The 24666-nt window shown below is 47.5% G+C and overlaps 1 protein-coding gene and 1 long non-coding RNA gene across 9 annotated transcripts in view; one reads left to right on the top strand and one right to left on the bottom strand.

The window, feature by feature from the left end:
* The window catches only part of LOC116147377 (uncharacterized), a 307447-nt gene extending 296749 nt beyond the window's left edge, over positions 1–10698 (top strand). The window contains exons 6-10 of the long non-coding RNA XR_004130907.2: positions 2348–2492; positions 4153–4284; positions 6247–6457; positions 7409–7636; positions 10320–10698. This is a non-coding gene — a long non-coding RNA (uncharacterized LOC116147377). The remainder of the gene's footprint in view (positions 1–2347; positions 2493–4152; positions 4285–6246; positions 6458–7408; positions 7637–10319) is intronic.
* PTPRT (protein tyrosine phosphatase receptor type T) overlaps positions 4279–24666 on the bottom strand; it is a 939599-nt gene continuing 919211 nt past the window's right edge. For all 8 annotated transcript variants that reach the window (XM_031433788.2, XM_031433792.2, XM_064475672.1 and 5 more), the window contains 4 exons: positions 11712–11837; positions 10693–10856; positions 6303–6438; positions 4279–5557 (listed from right to left, as the gene is read on the bottom strand). In XM_031433788.2, coding sequence (XP_031289648.2) covers positions 5504–5557; positions 6303–6438; positions 10693–10856; positions 11712–11837 — 480 coding nt within the window. In that variant the 3' untranslated portion in view covers positions 4279–5503. The remainder of the gene's footprint in view (positions 5558–6302; positions 6439–10692; positions 10857–11711; positions 11838–24666) is intronic.

Genomic DNA, 24666 nt, shown 5'->3' with positions numbered 1-24666 from the left:
TTTTGCAAACTGCCCCAGCAGGCCTCGAGTCGGGAGGGAAGGTCGAATTCACCTCTAGAGCTAATGTGTATTGTCAGCAAAACCCTGTTCTGGGTCCTACTTGGACCTTTACTGATTCTGGCTGTCACTGCTGGCCTTGGTGGCCAGTGGGTCTAAATTAGGACTGGTCTCGTCAGAGATCTTGGTGGGCGTTGGCTCTGTGGCAGAGCAGCTGCTCTCTCTGTGCTGTTTGGTGATAACCAGCCTGGATGAGCCCTGGGTGTGTGGCTGGAGCAGCATCTTGGCTTGCGTAGCGGGGAGGCAGCAGGAAAGTGGGGGCTTCAGCCTGCACAAAACAAGCACATCCTGCTTGGCTTTGTGCTCTTGGGGAATGAAGGAGTTCAGACACGGCCCCAGCTCTAACATCTCACCCACCTGGGGCAAAGCTCACCCATCAGAGCAGCGCTCCTTCTTCCCTTCAAAGACACGTGGCTTCTGCTGGACAGCGGCTGAGGTGGGCAGCTCATCTTCTCTGGCAGATAGCAAGGTCTTCCTCACAGCTATCACGTTTCACCCACTACTCGCAGTTCCGCTCACAGGAGTGACCTGGGACCAGCAAACTGTGCTTGAATTTATCTGATGAGATGCAGGCCGATGGAGGGTACGGGCACTAGTGTTCTGCCTGAGCCTTCAGAAGTCTGATCTGACTTGGAATGTCACCACTTTGCCCTCTAAGCCTCCAGACTTCCCTGGAGGCATTGGCCCAAGGAACACCTTACAGCAGGAATCCTCCATGGGAGAGACGGGCAGGTGGGCACTGAGAGTTTGTTGGAACAATTACATAGGAGGTTCACTGATTTGTGTTCACAAGCCCAAAGGCCCTAAATATGTGTACTTCATACTTGGCCCAGTAGTCCATACGCATCCTTGGTTCTGAGTATCCCTCTTGGGTCCTAACTTCCTGGCTTTGCCTTCCTGTTTTCCTACCCAAAGCTCTCCAGGTCTCCCTACTCCCCCCTTGTGGCTGGGACTCCTCTTTTCACATCTTTTCCCATTAATTGGTTGGCCCAGCATGCTACAGGCAAGAAATGGCTCTGCTGGATTAGAACTGAAGACTGAGTCCTTTCCACCACAACCCCATGTCTCGCCAGGGCATGAACTGTGCTGTGGCAACCCGCGCTTCCGGTGGCACCCCGTCCAGGGCCTTGCGTGTTGTAAGAACCCAGTGGGTATGTGTGGTTGAGGGGGCTTCCAGCCCCAGGCCCCTCGTGTGAAGTGTGTCCGCAGATCTGCCCCTGTGATTGCATCTTGGACAAAGGGCACCGCTTTCTAGAAGGCCCAGCATTTGGGAATCTGCTGAGTAAGGGTGTGTTCATCTTCTGACCTTTCCCTTTAGGGTTTTATGGGCTCAGCCTTCGTCACTCCAGGTGGGCATGTCCTTGTAATTCTAGTAGATGTCAATGGGTTTTTTTCCAGTATCCAACTGAAGGAGACTTGGATTGAAATTAACCCATGAACAGTGAGGTCAGGGTACCCCACACCAAAGGATCTGCCTAGGGGAATGTGAGCTGGACTTGAGCCTGACCCTGGAATTGGCCTCAGGAGGAAGCAGCTTGGCCAGGCCCTGTGCCTCTCAGGCAGGGATGTAATTCCCTAGGGTCCATCACAGTGAGTTGGGATTAAAACCACGTGTATATACTCATATTAAAATCAATCTAAATGTGAGTAGAAGGCAAATATTATGGGATTTGTTAAACATGGAACTGAAGGAATTTTAAGCTTATCATTGTCTGCTTTGGGCTTTCAAGATCCATTGGGTTATCTGTTTCACTCTAGTCTCCGCTGTTACGGGTAGCCCCCCATGGGAAAATCTGAGACGCAATGGTGGAAAAACATTGCTTCTGAAGTCAGAAGAACCAATTCAAATCCTGGCTCCCTCATTCACTAGCTGTGGTGGAACTGTGGGCAAATGATCTCTCCCCCGCTGAACCTCAGTCTCCTCATCTGTAAAATGGTAACAATTACAAGCACTTCTTAGGAATGTTGAAAGAGTTCAGTGAGCTCTCAAGTCTCCAGCACAGTCTATTGGTTCCACGTGAAAGCTGACATCTGACAGGCCACTGCTTGGGTGACATCTGAGAAGAGGTGGTAAAAGCAAGGTACTCCCTTCTGTTCCCACAAAGGGAGGCCTGCTGTGCTCACCTGGAAGCGCAGAGGCGCCCTGGCCCTGGGATCTTCACACCCGATAGGGTGAGAGGACCCTGTTAGGTACAGCAAGGGTGTATCCTGAGGCTCTGTAGGCTGGACAGGCATCTGGGCGGGGACAGTTCCTGGCCTTTCATTAATTCCTTGCATCTTCTCCAAACAGGGTCCATGTCTAGGAGGTAAGAACCATGAGGCTCTGCGCTAAGTGAGGGCACGCTCTTTGGCACCCCCGGGATGAGAGGCCAGCCCGTGTGGAGACTTAGCATTGATGCGCTTTGCTCCTGCGTCGTGAAAGGCGAGCCCGCGCGGTAAGGGCGGAGCAGTGGGAGAGGCCCTGGGGGCGGGGGGGGGGGGTGTTTGCTCAGGGGGTTTCCTGGGGACGGGATCAAGTCCAGATTCCCAGATGCCAGTGCCCCACCTCATCCGAGCCCTGCCACATGCGTGCCCTGTGGGCTCTCAGGGAGGCATGTCCATCAGAAGCAGCCTCAGTTTCTTCCTGCGTACACTGGCCTAAGACCGTTCACTGCCCTGCCGCCTTTGTCGCGTTGTGAGGAACAGGGCGGGATGAGCTGGGGGAACCATCGCTGGCCCTTGTTGGGTTGCCCACCGTGGCCTGAGCTCTCACAGGTTTCCTTCTCCCTGCAGTCACCTTTCAGATCCCTGCCGTTTGAGATGCTAGGAGCCACTGCCATCTTATCTGGGAGCTATTTCACCCCTTTCTGAGCAGAATAAATCCTAGGGTTTGTTTGTGTTAGATGGTGCCCACCCCCCGTCCCCCCTTTCTGTGTGGATGAGCCAAGATCTGAGAAGAGGCACCTAGCACGCTGCCTTGCTGGGCACAGGCTCCTTGGGGGCTGGGCGCGGGCGGGGCCAGCAGCACCGGTGGGGGCGGGGGCCCGGAAACCCTGGGAAGGGCCTGTGGAAAAAGAACAGGTTCGTCGTGGGCTCCTTTGCCTGCCTTTGCTTTGAGATGCTTTGAGTCCTCCCTTGATCAAGTCTGGGGTCCCCGGACGTCCAGGCAGCTCCAGAGCCCGTGCCGATGGGAGCGGCTTCTGCGGCTCCCCTCACGGGCCCAGAGGCCGGGCTCAGCCTCCCAGCTCTGGGGTGGAGCAGGGACCCTGAGTTCCTCACAGATGCTGCGTCTCCTGACCCACTGCCTGTTTTGTTCCAGTGACAAAATGATGAGCAGACAGACAAACAGCGGTGGTATGAAAAAGTGTACGCTTAAGGGAATGTTTTCACAGTGTCTGATGGAAGAAAGAGGCAGCCTCTCTGGCCCCAGAGGGACCCTTCTCCAGCACTGAGCTGAGCACGTCACTCGGGGGCTCCGCGGGCTCCTTGTTGCCTGCAGGGGCCACGTGGGCACAGCTCTCGTCCCCCGACCCTGCCCCAGCTCCGCCCGCTCTGCTCCCACCCAGCAGGGCTTTTCACACCTCTTTGCCTTCACACATGCTGATCCTTTGGCCTGAACTTCCTCTTCTTCCTTTTTCTACCCAGTAGAATGGATGGCACCTCCTCTAGAAAGCCCTAGGCAGACGCTTGATCTGAGGCTCAGTAACACGTGTATTCAGTTTCCCACAGTGTCCGTAAGCTCCGGAGGGAGACCGCTGTGCGTTACTGAATCTGCTCCTCCTGTCCTGTCTGGGGCCAGACCAGCCCCCAAGATGGCGCTTCCTAGCTCCCAGGCCACCTGGGGCTGCCAGGTACTGTACCTGAGCCCCAGCTAGAGACTCGGGTATAGCGAGTGTCCCTGGCGGGCAGACCTCACAGCCTGAAGGCACAGGGAGTTGTTCTCACTGGTGAAAAACTTAGATGGGACTAGCTTTCCTGGGGAGCCGGAATGAGCTACTAAAATATATCTGAAATTCTGAGCTTCCCAGAAAAACTGGCATCAGAAAGAAATAATTAAATTTCCATTTGTGGAGTTCTCATCTCAGAATTTTCTGGCCTTATTTTCCCTCCATAAAGTAATTGCTTGGCTGAGAAAGGATGAAGAAAACAGTACAAGTCAGTCTCAGTGTATCATCTGCCTTCTTGGAAACCAGAATTTCATCACTGAGGAAGATGACTCTGTGTCCTCAGCTGTAAAGATGACAACAGGTATAAAGCCCTCTCATGGGTTGGGGGGCTTCTAAGAACACGCCAAGCTTGGCATACAGTGGATGCTGAGCAAATGTTGGCTCCAACATGGGTCAATGACTGACCCCTACCTTGGGCAAGATTCTAGATCCCCAGGCTTGATCCCTGTGGCCTATTTTAAACCAAAGTGTAACCGGGTCCTTGGTGACCTGAGAGCGCAGCTGGGTTTCTCTAGGAAGTTCAGATTTGGAGATCCTGGGTTATACACGATGCTGGTTCTCTATCTGCCCCAAAGGGACCGTCCTCAGACTAACCCATCTCTCCCTTGCTTGATGGCTGTGCTGTCCCTGGGTGGGACCTTTTAAGGACACTGGCAGGAGAGAGAACAGGCCCTAGAGGTTTTCCTTAGAGCTATGCCAAACGTCCCTCCCTACCTTCTTTTGCTATGAGACTGATTTTTACACCCTTCAAAAGAAAGTGGCTTTTCACATACACTTCGGAAAATCGTCAAATCTCGTTCATCCCTCCCGGAGGAGCCACCACCTCAGACATTCAGGGTCAGGTAGTCCTTTTTCACAAAAATGCAAAGAAAACCTTAATCAGAGCGTGCCGGGGCTGGCCAGTGAGCGATGGAAGGTCAAGGCCCAGGCTGGGGGAGGGGTCAGGAGGGGTGGTGGGCCAAGCCCCATGCAGGTTAGATGCGAGGATGGGGCCTCTGCTGTGGTCTCGGAAGCATCCTAGGTCCCAGTGATCCAGATGGCAAGTGCCCGGGGCCAGAGGTCCCTGAAGGAGAGTGCAGGGGACAGCAGAGCGGTGATCCCCAGAGCCTGATCATCTATATCCAGGACCGCGTGGCAGAGAGCACACCTCCCTCCCGACGGAAGCTGGCCGCTCCCCGCAGCCGCACAGCGGGCTTGCCGCGAGACTCACAAACTTGAAAGGAGCAAGAGGTCTGGAAACCGAAAAATCCAAGGCCCTGCTGTGGGTGCACTTCCGCATGGCTGGGGCGGGGTTGGTATGGAAAAGAAGCCTGGGCCTTTCAGGTCAGCATCCCCCCACAGCAACTGGAGATGCCTCAGGAGGAGCAGAGCCCACTGTGGATCGCGGGACCACCAGTCTTCTCCCTGGAGTGGGGCAGGGTGCCGTCTCTTCACCCCTGAGCCCAGTCGCTGCCATTCACAGAAAAGGGGGCTCGGCTGCAGCAGCTTCTGGACTCCGGCAGGTTCCCCAATCCGTCGGGCTAAAAGGAGCTTAAATATTCCAGTGCCACCTCATATACAAACTTATACTGTTCCTGAGAGGAGGAGCAGCACAGGGGGAGAAGACAAGAGATGGAAAGGAAAGGGAAGAACGCCTTTAGTCTACAGATACCGGATACAGAGAAAATCTTAGCTACAGCTGTACTAACAGTCAGCTTAAAATTGTCCACAGATTCTGATTCAGTCAATCCAGACTGGGGCTCAGGAGCCCACGTTCCCCCAACGCTCCCACGTGACGCTGCTGCTGGGCCGAGGACCAGACTTCGGCTAGGCCCTCCCTTTGCATAAGACCACTCAAAAGGCGGGTTTAAAGACTTGTTCGAGTTCCCCCTGTAGGGCGGTCTCCATCACTGCACCAGGTCTGAACGCCGGGGGCTGGGCCTGCCGGGTCTCTTCCCGCCCCTTTCTGCACGGTGTCCTAGCCCAGTGCTGTGCACGGTGAAAGTCATCATGAATTAATTAGAATAGGATTGGGCTGAACTGAGAGCATAATTCACATTCTACTAATCCAGCTTCCCTTCCCCTCAGCCAGAATTAGTGATACTTGCCTATGGAATGGGAAGAAAGCAAAACATAGTAGGGTGTGCCAAGATTAACATTAGGAATGCTCTGCAGAAGAGAAGCTGGTGAGGCTGGAAGGGGGAGGGAGGCAGAGGGCGGAGACCGTGGGGGCTGGAGAAGCAGCCTGGGCCGAGGGTTCTGACTGTGATGCTGTTTCCTTCAGGTTGAGGGGACCCTGGGCAGCCCTGGCTACTGGAGCACAGGGCTTGGGACACTCACCAGGGTCTCCACCATGTTGGACTTGTTGTTGCGGAGTGTCTTCACGATGTGGAACACGTCAATGATGTTTTGCTGCTGGATCATCTCACACACGCTGCAGATGGCACAGAAGGTCCCGCTGCGGCCTCCCCCGTTCCTGAGCACGGAGGGAAGAGGTGAGGCAGATTCCCGGGTCCCCCTCAGGCACCCACTAATCCCACTGTGGGGAGTGGCTCCTCTGGCAAAGGCCAGGTAAGGCAGCGGTGGAAGCCTCAGCTGAGCTGTGAGTAATGGGTTGAGTCCCATTTGTGCTGTGAACCTGTTTTGACCTTGGGCAAGTCACCTCCTGTGTCTGAGCCCTAGGCTCTTAGTTGGTACAAGGAAGGGGATGACCTCTGAGCGTTTACTTACCTTGAGGTTTCCTTGGTTCTATGAACATGTGACAGTCAGCCAGCCACAGACAGTGACCCAAACCCTCAGGGTAGAGATAGAGTGCCTTTGTGTGTGTGGTGCCTGCATCCTTGTCCGAAAGGATGCTCTGGATTCACCTACACATCCAGTGAAGACAATGGAAGGTTGTATGTGATGCTCTTCCTAGTCCTTCCCGTCCCCCAAGGACAACAGTAGATTAATAATAATCTGTTAGCCTAGGTTTTGGGTGGGGCTGGGCTGGGTCTGAGATGCTGACTCCTGAAAGGATCCGTTTCTATTTATAGACCCTGGTTTAGGCAAGACCCCACTGATGTGGAAAATAGAGGGCCCTCTGTCACTCCTCCTTCCTGATGCCCCATAAGTCATCTTCATGGAGACACCCCTCCAATTCTTTACAGAAAGTCTCTTTAGGAATCTGCCAGATTTGGAACTCCTGGGCGTGTTGCCAAGAGCAACTAATGATCTCCTGTGATGGTCTGTGTCTAAAGAACATCTGGACAGAAACTAAGCCCCTCAGTCAATCGCCCAGATGTTTTTATCCACAGGACACCCAGCGACCAGATGTTTCAAGTACAGACAGTTGCCCACTGTTCACTGGCCAGTGCCTGCGTTTTCATGTCTGTTTTGGTGTCTCTGTCCTCCAAGGACGCCAAGGTCCCTGCTCATAGAAGGACACTTCTGTGCTTTTTCCTTAGGTTCAAATTGCTGGTCACCTTGGTGATGGAAGACACGGATAAAAAGGTACTCCTGCAAAAAAGCAGGCTAAAAAATATTTAAGTGGGAAAGAGTAGGAAGGGACCCCTACCGCCTCCCCCACAACACACAGAAGGAGGGTTCAGGATTTTCTGAAGCAAAAAAGCAGAGTCTAAGCGGAAGAGGTGAGTGGACACAGGCATCTCAGAGCTTCGTGGACTGAGACCCAGGTGAGTAGGGTGCCCCTGACTGCAGGAGGGAATGGCGGGGAGCAGGGTTAGTTGGCAGGAAGCCAGTTGCCAATTTCTGGGCGATGGGCAGAGACAGCTTAGCTTGGCTGACGTCACCCACTGGTCTGACATGTCACATCTTCCTGGACTCCAGTCTGATTTCATCCTTTGGGAAAAGGAAGGGGCTTGCTCTAGGTGGTGGCCCTTAAGGGTGTGTTTAACCTCCCTTAAGCTCTCTGATTCTCCTGACTTGTGTGCACCACCTATTTGAAAGAGGGAACAATGAGCTAGTTTTGAAAAGACTGAACTCAATTCTGGGGTCAGTAAGATGTTATTGCTGCCTCCACCTGCTCCAGAAATACTGATTCAACTTCCTTTAACACAACATTTTTTACAGAATGAGACCCTCTCCCTCACTTCTCCCCAAATTATTTTAAGCTCTAAGAAGCCAAGTGGATGATTATGAATCATAGCTTTGTGGCTGCAGATTTGTGCCGTGACATTGAGGATCTCTATCTTAGGGCCTTAAGTTGATGTAATTCAGCATACCCACTGGACAGATAATTAAGTGATTTTCCTGAGGTGGCACAGCTTAGCAGCCACAGCCCTTTAAGGGTCCTGAACTCCACGCTGCAGAACAACATCTGACCAGGCATCCCTGTGCCCTGGCAGTACCCCTCAGAAGGCAGGAGATAGAAGCTCCAGTTCATCCCAGTAATGGAAGTATAATTAATTTAAAATGTCTGACATGACATGAATGACATGAAGATGCTCAATATTGCTAATAATCAGAGAAGTACAGCTCAACGTCACTAATTATTAGAGAAATCAAAATTACAATGAGGTATCACCTCACACCAGTCAGACTGGCCATCATTCAAAAGTCCACAAATGATAAATGCTGGAGAGGGTGTGGAGAAAAGAGAACCCTCCTACACTGTTGGTGGGAATGTAATTTGGTGCAGCCATTATGGAGAGTCCTTAAAAAAAATAAAAATAGACTTACCATATAATTCGTCAAGCCTACTCCTGAGCATATACCTGGAGGGAACTCTAATTTGAAAAGACACATGTACCCCAGTGTTAACAGCAGCACTATTTACAATAGCCAAGACATGGAAGCAACCTAAGTGTCCAGTGACAGATGACTGAATAAAGATTTTTTGTATATATACAATGAAATACTACTTAGCCATAAAAAGGAATGAAATAATGCCATTTGCAGCAACATAGAGGGACCTAGAGATCACCATACTAAGTGAAGTAAGTCAAAGATCATATGATATCACTTCTGTGGAATGATACAAATGAACTTATTTACAAAACAGAAATAGACTCAGACACAGAAAACAAACTCACGGTTACCAAAGAGGAAAGCAGGGTGAGGTGGGGGGATAAATTAGGAGTTTGGAATTAGCAGATACAAACTATATATAAAGTGGATACACAACAAGGTCCTAATGTATAGCCTAGGGAACTACTTTCACTAGCTTGTAATAACCTATAATGAGAAATAATGTATAACTGAATCACTATGCTGTACATCAGAAACTAACAGCATTGTAAATCAAATAAACTCAAATCCAGAACACGGGCTGTCCCAGTCCTGGGAGAGCCCCAGGGTCTGAGCCAAGTCTTTTTTTTTTTTTTTTGAGTAGAGCCTATGGCCCTGTCAGTGTCAACAGGCCAGGCTGAATGACCCCCCTCCCAGAGCAGTTTCTTTCAAGGACTTTTGTGGGTACCTGGGGCGGCAGTGAAGAGGCAGTCTCTGAAAGCAAAGGGATCCTCAGAGCACTGAGCAAATGATAAAGACATTGCTTCAACCTGAACAGACATGTTTCCAAAGAAGACTTATAGATGGCCACCAGGCATACAAAAAGATGCTCAACATCGTTAATCATCAGAGAAACACAAATTAAAACCACAATCAGCTATCACCTCACACCTGTCAGAATGGCTACCATCAAAAAACACAAATAACAAATGTTAGTGAGGATGTGGAGAAAAGGGAACCCTTGTACGCTGCTGGTGGGAATGTAAATTGGTGCAGCCACTGTGGAAAACAGTGTGGAGGTTTCTTAAAAAACTAAAAATAGAACTACCATATAATCCAGCAATTCCACCCCTGGGTGTATACTAAAAAACATTTCAAATTAGTGTTTTTAAAGATACATGCACCCCAATGATCATAACAGCATTATTTACAATAGCCAAGATAAGGAGGCAACGTAAGTGCCCATCAACAGATGAATGGAGAAAGAAGATGTGGTCTATATACACAATGGAACACTTCTTAGCCATAAAAAAAGAATGAAAATTTGCCATTTGTAGCAACATGAACGGACCTGGAGGGTATTATACTAGATGACATTAAGTCAGACAGAGAAAGACAAATACTATATAACTTACATGTGGCATCTAAAAAATAAAACTAGTGAATATAACAAAAAAGAAATCGACCCACAGCTACAGAGAACAAACCAGTGGCCACTATAGGGGTAGGGGATTAAGAGGCACAAACTACTATGCATAAAATAAATAAGCTACAAGGATGTACTGCACAACAAAGGGATACAGCCAGCATTTTATAACTATAAATGGAGTGTAACCTTAAAAAAGCAAGGTAAAATGTCTGGCATTAAGCTCACTAATCAATGCACGCCCCTTTCTTCTTTTTCTCCAGGAAATAATAGAGGAGGATCTAGTCAGTGGAACCCACTTTGTCTTGAGCTTTCTTGTGACTCGGGACACAGCGTGCCTCCTGCTGGAGAGTGGAGGGCTCCCTTCCCTGTTGGGAGCCATCTCCCATTCCCCATATTTGTGGAGAGGCCTCCAGATTTTTTAATCAATAATATGTCATTGTAATTGTTCAGAGCAACACACTGGCAACCCCGGTCCATTAAAGGATTGTAACATCTTGAATACACGCCCGTTGGTCTTTATGGAGGTGGTATGGCCATGCATGCCTAGGACTGGTGTTTGTGGCCGGCAGCATCCTCAAGGATGTCTTATCTCCCACCACCCTGTTGCCCTGGAGACCCCTCCATAGTACTCACAGGCAGTGGACCACAGTGCGTCCCTCCCTCCCATCGTACTGCTCCTGCCACTTCTCCAGCCGTCGGACCACTTTCAGCAGAGAGCGCTTGGAGGGGGGCGTGTCCCGGTAGGCGGGCCAGCCGATGTACTGGAGATGCTGGACAATACGATACCCATCCTGTGGCTGAGGAGAGAGAGGCTGTTAGGGCTGTTCTGCTGGGGATGCTTAGGGATGCAGGCCCTCCAGATACCCTGGGGGCTGCAGCATTGCAGTGGAAGACAGAATAAATGAGGTCTAAGCTGTGATGTCCTCATGGGGAGTCACAGACTATCCCCATACCCACCTGTATACCTTTGTGCACACTGATTCTCCTGCCATGACTGCTCTGCATCCTTTCTCTACCTAAAAAACTTCTACACAGTCTTCAAAACCCAATTCAAATGTCCCTTTCTTGAGGAAAGTCTTCCTTGACTCTACTGGGCAGAAATCTCTCTCCCTGCAGATCACGTGCCAGAACATATCTTGCTTTTCCATTAGATAGTGAATTCCGAGGGCAGGGACTGAATTCTGCTCACCCTGAGCCCCCAGTAAAGACCAAAGTCACTTTAGTTAGCCACCATTTCATATATTACCCATCTGTTCCTTTCTACCCAATACTCCTCCACTCAGCAGTGAAATTCCTCGTGGAAGCAACTTACTATTTTTCATCTTAGTATTCCCGATGTCTATCCCAAAGCTTACTGGATCCAATCAAAGGCTGCATCAACTCAAGCCAAAAGTGCGACACAGCAGGGAAGCACTATATCCTGAGTTGTGTCTACATGGCAGCAAGTGTCAGGAAACAGGCAGATGGCAGGCTGGATGTCCCCATGTGTGGGAGCCATTACTGGAATCGGCAAAGGCATCACTTCCCCCAAGGACGAGATGATCAGGAGAACCCAGCACAGACTCTTGGCTGGCCCGCAGGGTCCTCCCCCCGCAGCTTCCATCTGTTTTGGGAGGGAGGAGCCTGGGAAGCAACAGTGGCGGTACACTCACCCGAGCCATATTGCAGATACGGAATATTCTGTGGATGATGTCCTCGTCGATGTCTGCGGACACGAACTCCACCTGGATAGGTCCATAGCAGCCCGAGGTCTTCTCGGGCCAGTACTGCATACAGAGCTGAGGCAAGGAAAGCGTTCACAGAAAGACGTCAAGGGCAGGGCCTAGGGGGAGGGCACTGGGGTCATTTATCACCAAGGCTTCCTTACTGCCTGCAGGACACATCCACTAGAAAGGTAAAGTATTATGTAGGGAATTAAACGGCTTTCCTGCTGGATAAAGTCACCCAATTTTTTTTTTTTTTTGGTTGTTGAACAGATAAAGCTCTAAACAGAGAAACACTGGGCTTAAACATCTTTGCTGTGCTGATTTCAAGCCATTTGTTGGGCTTGTTGGGCCTCAGTTTTCCCATTTGTAAAATGGGGAGAATACGATGTACCTTGAAGCGCTGCTGTCAAGATTTGCTGGAACACTGCAGGAAGGGCAGCTACCATCTCCAGTTCAATGCAAATCATGGCAGCGTTCCCTGTTCTAGGAAAACCTTCAGTGTTCATTTCATCATCAGATGATGAGTAGTTTAAAACTATACAGGCTTTGGCATCAGGCAGGCTTGGGTCCAAATCCAGTCTCTGCTGCTTGCTAGCTGTGCGGCCCAGGCCTCGGTTTTCTCATATGTAACACAGGGCTGGTTACGCTTACCTTGCACCAAAAGATAATGTAACATGGTGTTGAAGGATTTTCCCTATTATCTTTCCCAATTTGTTTAGAATTGGAAATTAGAACCTACAGTTGAAAGCAAAAGGCACGGGGTGCTTCCCAGACTAAGACAGTGCTTCTCAGCCAGAGGTGGTTTTGTCACCCAGGGGACATCTGCCAATGTCTGGGGACATTTTTGATTGCCACACCTGGGGGTTGCTATGGGCATCTGTGAGTAGAGGCCAGGATGCTGCTAAATGTCCTAAAATGCACATCATGGCTCCCCTGAGAGGAATCTGACCCCAGATCTCAGTGTTGCAGAGACTGAGAGAGCCCGGTCTATGCTAAGTAAACATAAGTTGTCCCTTAAGTTTATAGTGTCATTAAGAAATAGAGACAGATACCTTATTCCCCTGTATCTGTTGAGTCCCTAGTTGACTTCAACTGGGGAAAGAATATTAAGGTTAGTGGCAGGGGTTGTGGCTCAGAGAAGGGCCAAGTCTGGTTCCCAAGGAGCATGGAGAGGGATACTTTGCAGGGACACAGAGGAGACTAGGGCTGCAGGCTTGCTGGAGGCCATCCCAGCATGGACAGTCCATGTGTTAGAAAGCCTCTCCACCTGGGGGCTGCCCAGAAGAGGGATCTGAGGCTCAAAGACCCACCAAAGCTTCTGAGATCCACCCTCTTCATCAGCGGGGTTCACCACAACCTACGCTGAGCTTGCAGACAAGGAGCTACACGGACAGAGGTGACCCAAAGCAACCTGGTGGCCTCCTCACAGGACCACGGATGCAGGATTTTCATGAAAATGATTGCTCTCCCTTTTGTTGAGAGGACAGCCAACTCACCCTGGACAGTCACATGCAAAAACTTCTTTAACTCTGTCTTTCCTCCAGAACTAGACCCAGAAAGGATGAGCAGGGCGGAGGGAAGATGTAGGAGAGAGAAAAGCACACGTCTCCCACCTTCCCAGCCTGGAACCCAAACTCCTGCTTAGGGACAACATCGCTCACACGATGGCCCACAGACCAAAGCTGGCCAGCTGCCTGATTCTGTAAATAACGTTTTACTGAAATACGGCTATTCTTACTCATTTACCTATTGTCTGTGGTTGCTTTCAGGCTATGATGGCAGATTGGAGTAGCTGCGACAGAGAACACAGCCTGCAAAACCTAAACTATTTCTTATCTGGTTCTTTCTGCAGAGAAAGTTTGCCAACTCTTGTCCCATAGGGTCGTGCTAAGGACACAGAGATAATGCATGAGAAACAAGCCCTTCGCCCACTAAATTCCAGTGATTCGTATTTCTGAACTTTTCAGTGCTCAACAAAAATCACAACAATAATGATAATAGCTAACATATACATTTGAAGAATTCTTCCACTCATCACCCCTCTTTAATAACAAAGACGGGCAAGATTAAGGTCTCTAATGCAGTGGTGCCTTGCTTTCCTGGCACCTCCATCGGGGTTAATTGAAAATATTAAGAAAGGAGGGGGATGTGTGTGTGTGTGCGTGCGTGCGCGCATGCACGTGTGTGGTGGGGGAGTGCTGGACAGTCATCTGCTGAGCTGTGCAGTAATGACAGATCCACAATTTGAACTTCATTTCTCTTTGCCATTGGCTCTTCTGCCTTGCAACCTTCACAGTAATGAGGGTCTGCTACAGATAAGTCAGTGGCTAGCCAGAGAAATCAGAATGAATCAGAACTGCCAATTTTTAAAAAATAATTGTCTTTATTACCTGCATTGAATTTAGCCTTGCCAGAGGTTGGCTGTGATCCTGACATGAGGTACACGGTCCGAGGCATTAAGGAAAGTCTATTACCCCCCAATATTTTCAGTCTGGAGAGACTGTGGCATGATTTGTCTCTTTTAATAAGATTTCCAGACCAATTTCTCAAGCTAATAGGTTCTACTCTGCCTCAAACAAGACTCCTATATTTTGGGACACTTCTCTGCATTTGATTTTCCAGGTCACTCTCCATCATGCCCAGAGGGCTGGGGAAGGTTGCAGGGTCCTTCTCGTCCTGTATCAGAGCCATCCTTTCACTTGAGTTCCCTAATGCATGAGACCACATCAGCAGTGGTGCGGGTAACATTCAGCCGGGTCATGTGTGGGCAGATGTGGTGTTTGAGCTGCCAAGGATCATCAGGGTCTCCTCCCAAGCAAGCCCGAGACCTCGCACATAAATCTAGCTGTGGGAAACAGGAGTGAGAATGAGGGAAGCCAATGCTCTGCTCCTAGTGACCCTTTGAGGCTTGGAAGTGATTCTCATCAGTAAGAAATGTCTTCTGAGGTTTAGCTCAAGACTGTACTGGTGTCCAAGTGCTGGGGTTAACTCCGCGGTACCACCGTTTTGGCTTGTGTATGCAGTATAGCAAAAGGCAATGGGGTTCCTGCTTGAAGCACCCTAGGTTCAAATCCCAGCCTTGCCACTCGCTAGCTGAGTGGCTTGGCCAAATATTTTAGCTTCTCTGGACTAAATTATGAGTGGCTGTGAATCTTAACGTGTCTGCTTAGCAAAGGAATCTGCAACTAGTGAGTAGTCAGTCGATGTGAAATATTATTAGGCAGTGTCGGGGAGGGTCACTCAAAACAAGACGGATAAAGTGAAGGGTTTTCCCCTTCTAAGCAGCTGCCCACATGACAATTTTTCTTTAGGATGATACCCAAAGGACTGCCCTTGTGAAAATTCCTGATCAGCCAGCCTGGGGGAGCAGTGGGGACAAGTGGCATCTGGGATATGGGGATACTGTTCTGTATGTCAAAGGCGAAGACTTGTGGGTTATTCTTGAGAGGGACCCAAGAGATAAAGGAGGAAAATTAGGAGCATAGGGGAACCAGTGAAAAGGTTGAGGGTGAATCAGTGTATCATGTGACTCCCCCTCTAACCTCCTAAATATTAAGTAAATTTATAATAATACAGACAATGTTCAAGGTACATGGATTTCTTGTGGAAGCCAGCAAGGAACTGAGTTTTGCTCCTTTGGTGAGTCAGAAGTGGAAAAGAGCCCACAAACTTTCGGTCATCTAATCTTTGACAAAGGAGGCAAGAATATACAATGGAATAAAGACAGTCTCTTCAGCAGATGGTGTTGGGAAAACTGGACAGCAGCATAGCATGTAAATCAGTGAAGCTAGAACACCTCTTACACCATACACAAAAATAAACTCAAAATGGATCAAAGACTTAAACATAAACAAAGACTTAAACGTAAACAAGATACAATAAACCTCCTAGAAGAAAATATAGGCAAAACATTATCTCACATACATCTCAAAAATGTTCTCCTAGGGCAGTCTACCCAAGCAATAGAAATAAAAGCAAGAATAAACAAATGGGACCTAATTAAACTTACAAGCTTCTGCACAGCAAAGGAAACCATAAGTAAAACACAAAGACAACCTACGGGATGGGAAAAAATTTTTGCAAATGATGAAACTGACAAAGGCTTGATCTATAGAACATATAAGCAGCTCATGTGACTTAAGAAAAAAACAAACCAATCCAAAAATGGGCAGAAGACCTAAACAAGCAATTCTCCAAGAAAGACATACAAATGATCAATAGGCACATGAAAAAATGCTCAATATCACTAATTATCAGAGAAATGCAAATCAAAACTACAATGAGGTATCACCACACACCAGTCAGAATGGCCATCATTCAAAAGTCCACAAATGACAAATGCTGGAGAGGCTGTGGGGAAAAGGGAACCTTGCTACATTGCTGGTGGAAATGCAGTTTGATGCAGCCACTGTGGAAAACAGTATGGAGATTCCTCAAAAGACTAGCAACAGACTTACCATATGACCCAGGAATCCTGCTCCTGGGCATATATCCAGAAGGAACCCTACTTCAAAATGACACCTGCACCCCAATGTTCATAGCAGCACTATTTACAATAGCCGAGATATGGAAACAGCCTAAATGTCCATCAACAGATGACTGGATAAAGAAGAGGTGATATATTTATACAGTGGAATACTATTCAGCCGTAAAAACTAACAACGCCATTTGCAGCAACATGGATGTCTCTGGAGAATGTCATTCTAAGTGAAGTAAGCCAGAAAGAGAAAGAAAAATACCATATGAGATTGCTCATATGTGGAATCTAAAAAAAAAAAAAATACAAAACAGAAACAGACTCATAGACATAGAATACAAACTTGTGGTTGCCAGGGAGATGGGGGTGGGAAGGGACAGACTGGGATTTCAAAATGTATAATAGATAAACAAGATTGTACTGTGTAGCACAGGGAAATATATACAGGATCTTGTGGTGGCTCACAGAAAGAATGTGACAATGAATGTATGTATGTTCATGTATAACTGAAAAATTGTGCTCGACACTGGAATTTGACACAACATTGTAAAATGACTATAACTCAATAAAAAAAAAGTTAAAAATAAATAAATTAAAAAAAGAAGTGGAACAAAGACCACATGTGAAGGGCCAGACCACAAGCATATAAACACCAACGGTTTATAGGAGCGCGGCCAAGAAGGCAGAGTAGAAAGACCCTGAGCTCACCTCCTCTCATGAGCATGCCAAAGTCACACCTATCTACAGACCCACCATTGATGTAAAAGACGGGAATGTACCGGAAGAGATCTTCAACTCAAGACAAAGAAGGAACCACAACAATATGGACAGGACGGGTGGACTCATGATATAATCAAATCCCTTATCTCTGGGTGGGCAGCCCCCAAACTGGAGAATAACTGTATTGCAGAGGTTCCCCCACAGGAGTGAGAGTTCTGAGCCCTACGTCAGGCTCCATAGTTTGGGGGTCCTGCACTGGGAAGATGAGACCCCAGATCACTTGGCTTTGAAGGCCAGCAGGACTTAATTTAGGGAACCCCACAGGACTAGGAGAAACAGAGACTTCACTCTTAGAGGGTACACCCAAAATCTCACATGCACGAGGACCCAGGGCAAAAGTAACTTGATAGGGGCCTGGGCCAGCCCTGCCTGCTGGTCTTGGAGAGTGACCTGGAGAGGTGGGGGATGGGTAGCTGGGGCTCACCCTGGGGACACAAATACTGGTGGCAGCTATATTTGGGAACATTCTACCATGTGAACACTGTTAATGGTAGCTGCCACCTAGGCTCATTAGTGCTAAGACCTGGCCCCATCCAACAGCCTGTAGGCATGAGTGCTGGGGTGCTTCAGGCCAAACAACTAACTGGGTGGGGACACAGCCCCACCTATCAGTAGACCAGCTGTCAAAGACTTCCTGAGCCCACAGCCATCTCTAGACATCATGCACCTTGACACGGTCCTGCCCACGAGAAGGCCAAGACCCAGCTCCACCCACCAGTGGGTAGGCACTGGCCCTTCCTTCCAGAGATGCTGCACTAGCTTCTAGACCAGCTCACCCACCAGGGGGCAGACACAAGACAACTATGATCACGCAGCCTGCAGACCAGCCCACCAGAGCAGGCCAGACCCTATCTTGGGACCAGCTGGGCCTTGGCCCTGGCCCTGTCCACTAGCAGCCCAACACAAGCTTCAGGACACCTGGGCCTCATGTCCAACTGCATCAGGAACTGGCTTCCCCAACCAATGGCCTGTAACAAGCTCTGGGATCCTTAGGCCCTGCAGCCAGACTCCAGGAACCGGCTCCGCCTGCCAGTAGCCCAGCACTCATCTCAGTACCTGACTTCACCCACCAGTGGGCAGGCAGCAGCCCTGGGACCCTGTCTCCACCCACTAGGGAGCCAGCACTAGCCCTGGGGTTCCCTAGTGCTCTGCAGCCAGTCACCTCATGATCAGGCTCCACTGAAGAGCAGGTAGCAGCATCCACACAAGGCAGGGCCTGGCAGCCAACCAGGCTAGGAGCCAGCCCAGCCTACCAGACTGCCCACACAGTCAGCCCACCACAACAGAAGGATCCACACAGCCCTCTTAGGGAGGACCCCTAGAGCATATAGCTTGGGAGACCAGAGGGGAATGTGCTGCTGGGATGCATAGGACGTCTTTCACAGAAGGCCACTTCTCCACAGTCAAGAAATGTAACTAACCTACCACGCCATAAAAATACAGACAGTAACTTAGACAAAATGAGGCAATAGAGGAACGTGTTCCAGGTGAAGAAACAAGATAAAACCCCAGAAGAAGAGCTAAGTGAAGTGGAGATAAGCTAAAAGAGTTCAGCACCACCAAACCAGCTCTACAACAAATGTTAAAGGGACTTCTCTAGGCAAAAAAGAAAAGGCCACAAATAGAAACAAGAAAATTATGAAATGAAAAAGCTCACCAGGAAAGGCAAACATACAGAAAGGTAGGAAATTATCCACACACAAAGCTAGTAGGGAGGTTAAAAGGCAAAGGTTGTAAAATCATCTGTATCCACAATAAGCAGTTAAAGGACACATAAGACAATTAGATGTAAAGATGTAAAATATGAAAAACAGTAATCATGAGAGGAGGAGAGTATAGAAACAGGATTTTTAAAATGCATTTGAAATCAAGTGATCAGAAACTTAAAACAATCACACACACACACACACACACACACACACACACACACACACACACACACACACACACATACAGAGAAAGAGGAAGAGGAAGAGGGAGGCGAATAGAGAGACTGACTCTGTTATGCAAAAACCTCATGGTAACTGCAAACCAAAAAACTACAATAGATATATACATAGAAAAGCAAAAGGAATCCAAACATTACAGTAAAGACAGTCATCAAATCACAGGAGAAGATAACAAAAGAAAGGGGGGAAAAAAGATCTACAAAGACAAACCCAAAACAATTAACAAAATGACAGTAAGAACATATATATTGATAATTACCTTAAATGTAAATGAACTAAATAGCCGGCAAAAAGACATAGACAGGTTGAATGGATACAAAAATAAGACCCATATATATGTTGCCTACATGAGACTCACTTCAAATCTAGAGACACATACAGACTGAAAGTGAAGGAATGGATAACGGTAATCCATGCAAATGGAAATCAAAAGAAAGCCAGAGTAGCAATGCTTATATCAGATAAAATATACTTTAAAATAAAGGCTGTTACAGGGTGGAAAGATATCTCATGTTCTTGGATTGGAAGAATCAATACTGTTAAAATGGCCATACTACCCAAAGCAATCTACAGATTTAATGTAATCTCTACCAAATTACCCAGAACATTTTTCACAGAACTAGAATAATCCCAAAATTTATATGGAATCACAAAAGACCCAGAATTGCCAAAGCAGGGTCTTTGAAGGGTATTACTGAAGAAAACGAATGAAGCTGGAGGAATAACCCTTCAGACTTTAGACAATATTACAGAGCTCCAGTAATCAAAACAGCATGGTACTGGCACAAAAACAGATGTATGGGTCAATGGAACAGAATAGAGAGCCCAGAAATAAACCCACAAACTTTTGGCCAATTAACCTTTGATAAAGGAGGCAAAACATAAAAGGAGGCAAAACAAAAAGAGTCTCTTCAGAAAATGTTGTTGGGAATACTGGACAGCTGCATGTGAATCAATGAAGTTAGAACACTCCCTCACACCATACACAAAAATAAACAATATGGCTTACAGACTTAAACATAAGACACTACAAACCTCTTAGAAGAAAACGTAAGCAAAACATCATCTAACAGAAATCTCAGCAATGTTCTCATAGGGCAGTCTACCCAAGCAATAGAAATAAAAGCAAAAATAGACCTAATTAAACTTACAAGCTTCTGCACAGCAAAGGAACCATAAGCAAAACAAAAAGACAACCTACAGAATCGGAGGAAATATTTGCAAAAGATGAGACTGACAAGGGCTTAATTTCAAGAATATATAAACAGCTCATACAACTTAAAAAGAAAAAACATACAACCCAATCCAAAAATAGGCCGAAAGCCTAAACAAGCAATTTCCCAATGAAGACATACAAATGGCCAATAGGCACATGAAAAAAATGCTCAGTATTATTAATTACCAGAGAAAGGTAAATCAAAACTACAATGAGGTATCACCTCACAACAGTCGGAATGGCTGTCATTCAGAAGTCCACAAATGATAAATGCTGGAGAAGGCTGTGGAGAAAAGGGAACCCTCCTACACTGCTGGTGGGAATGTAGTTTGGTACAGCCAATATGGAAAGCAGTATGGACATTCCTCAAAAGACTAAAAACAGACTTATAATATGATCCAGTGATCCCACTCTCGGGCATATATCCAGAGGGAACCTTAATTCAAAAAGACAGAGGTGGGCGGAGCCACGATGGCAGAGTAGAGAGCTCACAGCTCGCCCTCTCCCACAAATACACCAAGAATTACATCTACAAACCCACTGAATCGCACAGAACTCCTACTGAACTCTGGCAGAGTGTCTCTCATTTTGAAATACAGAAGGATTCTCACAAAATCCAGTAAGGAAAAAAAGGAGAAAGAAAAAATCAGTGCGGGACTGGTCCTGCAGGGAGGGAGAGGCATAGGAAGAAAGGCACCCTCACACTGGGACACCCCCGCTCCAGCCGGGAGGTCAGCGGGGACAGAAGTGGAGCTTCCGAGGCTAGGAGGAGAAAGTGACAACTGCTTGAAAGACAGAACTAAGGGGAACTGCCACGAAGGGTCCCTGGGATCCCCAGCACTAGACTCAAGCCAGCAGGAATGAGCCGGGATGGGCTGTGATTGGGGAGGAGCCCAGAGGGCTGAGGCCCACTGCACAGAGGCAGCCTTAGGGGACTGGAGGGTAGTGTGAGCTCCAGCTGGCAGTGTGTGCAGAATAGAACAGCCTGGGACCCCCATAAAAAAAGCACCCTGTTGGTGTGTGGGGGTGGGGGCACAATGTAGCCACACCCCAGGTGCTTTCTCTGCTCGGCTCCCTTGTTGGTGTGTTCTCGGGAGAGAGAGGTGGGGCTCGGTCACAGTCATCACTGCTGCACGGAGGCAGGGCTGAAGGCTGAATCCATACCCCGTGGCCCTGCAACTGAGATTTGCTTACAGCCCCAGGCAGAGACGGCGGATTTGCTCTCTCTGGACCCTTTGTGGACCCTTGCCTCTGGGACAAACAGGCAGTGAGCGGAGATTGGACTCACAGCGGTGGCAAGTATGGGTATTTACAGCAGGCCACCGTCCTGTACTGTGTGCGGAGGCAGGGCTGGGGTCTGCACCAACCCTGTGGCACACCACAGATTCAGGTGTGTGACTGCATGCTTGCTACGGTGGGTCCCAGCACCTGCCATTGGTGGATCTGCACTGGTGGTTCCTGGGGCTCAGAGCAGGTGGCTGACATTCCTGCAGCTAGGGCGGGGACAAAGGCACCATCAACAGAGTACTTTGTAAGCCCGCATAACAAGTGACAGACAGCACCACAGAGGGCCCCTCCCAGGGGACATCTCCTGTCTACTCTTCTTCCCAGCTGAAGTGCTCCAACCCTACTTCCTACACACCAGAGCTCAGAAACGGGTCTAGAAGCCTCTATTCTAGCAACAGGGGAGCAGACTAGGCCCTTGTCAAGGCTGTGACAACTACAGAACAAAAAAGGAGGCCCAGGTCAACAACCACCACCAGGGCAGGCTCTGAGCACCACAACACCAACCACACTGCCAATCAAAGGGACACAGCCAACACTCACAGAAGAAAGATGCAGCAGCCATCCATACTAAGAACAGCCCTCGCAACAAAACTATCAGATGCAGTCTACACAGGAATGCTTCCTAAATAAAAACAAACAAACAAAAAACAAAACAGCCCTTCAAGCCAAAGTAGATAACTGACATTCCTAAATCCACAGAGCCAGAGAAATGTAAGTAAAATGAAGAAGTAGAGGAACTACTCCCAATTAAAAGAACAAGAGAATTCCCCTGAAAGAATGATCAATGAAATAGACCTCAACAGTCTACTAGATCATGACTTCAAAAAGGGGGTGATCAATGCAATGAGGGAACTAAAAGAGACTATCAACAGAGACAGAGAATATTTTAAAAAAGGAAATTGAAACTATAAAGAGCCAATTAAAAACAGAAAACTCAGTTGCTAAGATAAGAGCTGAGCTAAAGGCAGTCAAAAGCAGACTAGATAATGCACAGGAATGAATAAGTGACTTAGAAGATAGGATAACAGCAGTCAGAATAACAGACAGAGAAGTAAATAAAAACCAATGAAAGCAATATAAGGGGTTCAATGCAATCCCTATCAAAATATCAATCATATTTTTCACAGAACTAGAACAAACAATTGTTAAATTTGTATGCAAACATAAAAGACCCTGAATAGCCAAAATAAACTTGAGAAAGAACAGAGCTAAAGGAATCATGTTCACTGACTTCACACTATATAACAAAGCTACAGTAATGAAAACAGTATGGCACTGGCACAAAAACAGATGCATAGATCAAGGGAACAGGATAGAGAGTGCAGAAATAAACCCAAGCACTTATGGTCAATTCATCTATGACAAAGGAGGCAAGAATATACAATGGAGAAAAGAAAGTCTCTTCAATAAAAGTTGCTGGGGAAAATGGACAGCTATATGTAAAATAATGAAATTAGAGCATTCTCCAACACCATATACAAAAATATATTCAAAATGGGTGAAAGACTTAAATGTAAGACTAGATACTATACACAACTGCTAAGGAAAACATAGGCAGAACACTCCGATATAAATCACAGCTATTTTTTGGGGTCCATCTCCTAAAGTAAAGGAAATAAAATAAAAAAATAAATGAGACCTAATTAAAATTAAAAGTTTATACACAGCAAAGGAAACCATAAACAAAATGAAAAGACAACCTATGGAATGGGAGAAAATATTTACAAATGATATGACCAGTAAGGGATAATATACAACATGTATAAACAGCTCATAAAACTCAACATAAAAAAAAAAAACCCAAGTAAAAATGGGCAGAATAACTAACTAGACATTTTCCGAAGGGGAAATGCAGATGGCCAACAGGCACGTGAGAAAATGCCCAACATCGCTAATCATCAGGGAAATGCGAATCAAAACCACAATGAGATATCATTTCATACCTGTCAGAATGGCTAACATCAAAAAACACAAATAACAAATATTGGCAAGGCTGTGGAGAAAAGGGAACCCTTGTACATTGTTGGTGGAAATGTAACTATATGCAGCACTGTGGAAAACAGTACAGAGGTTTCTCAAAAAACTTAAGAGAACTACCACATGACCCAGCAATTCCACTCTTGGGTATATATCCAAAAAAATCAAAAACACTAATTCAAAAAGATACATGCATTCTAATGTACATAGCAGCATTATTTACAATTGCCAAGCTATGGAAGCAACCTAAGTGTCCATCAACAGATGAATGGATAAAGATGTGGTATATCTACACAATGGAATACTACTCAGCCATAAAAAGTACAAAATGTTGCCATTTGCAACAACATGGATGGACTTGGGGGGCATTATGCTAAGTGAAATGAGTCTCAGATGGAGAAAGATAAATACTGTATGATGCCACTTATACGAGAGAACAAACTGGTGGTTATCAGTTGGGAGAGGTGTGGAGGGACAGCAGGGGTGGGGGAAGGGGAGGTACAAATCACTGGGTGTAAAACAGGCTACAGGATACACTGTACAACAAGGGGACTACAGCCAATGTTTTGTAAAAACGGTAAATGGAAAGTAACCTCTAAAATTGTACGAAGTTTTTAAGAATTATAAGTTTAAAAAAGGAAAACAGTTTATAGATATTTTGGGGAAAGGTGTTTATCTTAAGGCCCTAGAAATAGGGGGTTCAAGGAAGCCTGCTTGGCTCTCTAAAACCAAGAGGATCCAGCTGACCTGGGGCCACAGGTACATTCAGTGCAACTTTGTTATTCTCCTTAGATGGGAAACTTGGGAGGTAGATGTCTCCGAGGTAGATTACAAATCTTTAGCCTACAGCCCAGCCTCCTCCTAGCTTATAGCCTAGTGCTCCCCTCCTCCTCCTTTTGGTACCCATCCGTCTAGGAGGGGTGGTGCTGCCTGCAGGAGGGGGGCCTCGCCACTGCAGATGTGCAGGGCAGGGCTGATGACCACACCTGGGGGGGGGGGGTTGGGAGCCAAGGCAGCTGGTGCAGCTGCTGATTTAGACATGGCCATGCTTCCCCCAGAAAAGCAGAGGGGCTTTTGCAGTTTATTGTCAGAACAAGTTAAACCAAGCGGCAGTCACGAAGCTTGTATGGACAGCCCCGGAACAGCTGCCACGCATTATTCCACCTCGTGATCTCCATGGCTGTTTGAGCCACGGAAAGATGTCCTTTGGGGGTG

This window comes from Camelus dromedarius, chromosome 18 (assembly GCF_036321535.1).
Source record: "Camelus dromedarius isolate mCamDro1 chromosome 18, mCamDro1.pat, whole genome shotgun sequence".
Taxonomy (NCBI): Eukaryota; Metazoa; Chordata; class Mammalia; order Artiodactyla; family Camelidae; genus Camelus; species Camelus dromedarius.
The sequence above is the reverse complement of the archived record's forward strand: the minus strand, read 5'-3'. Positions and strand labels throughout refer to the sequence as shown.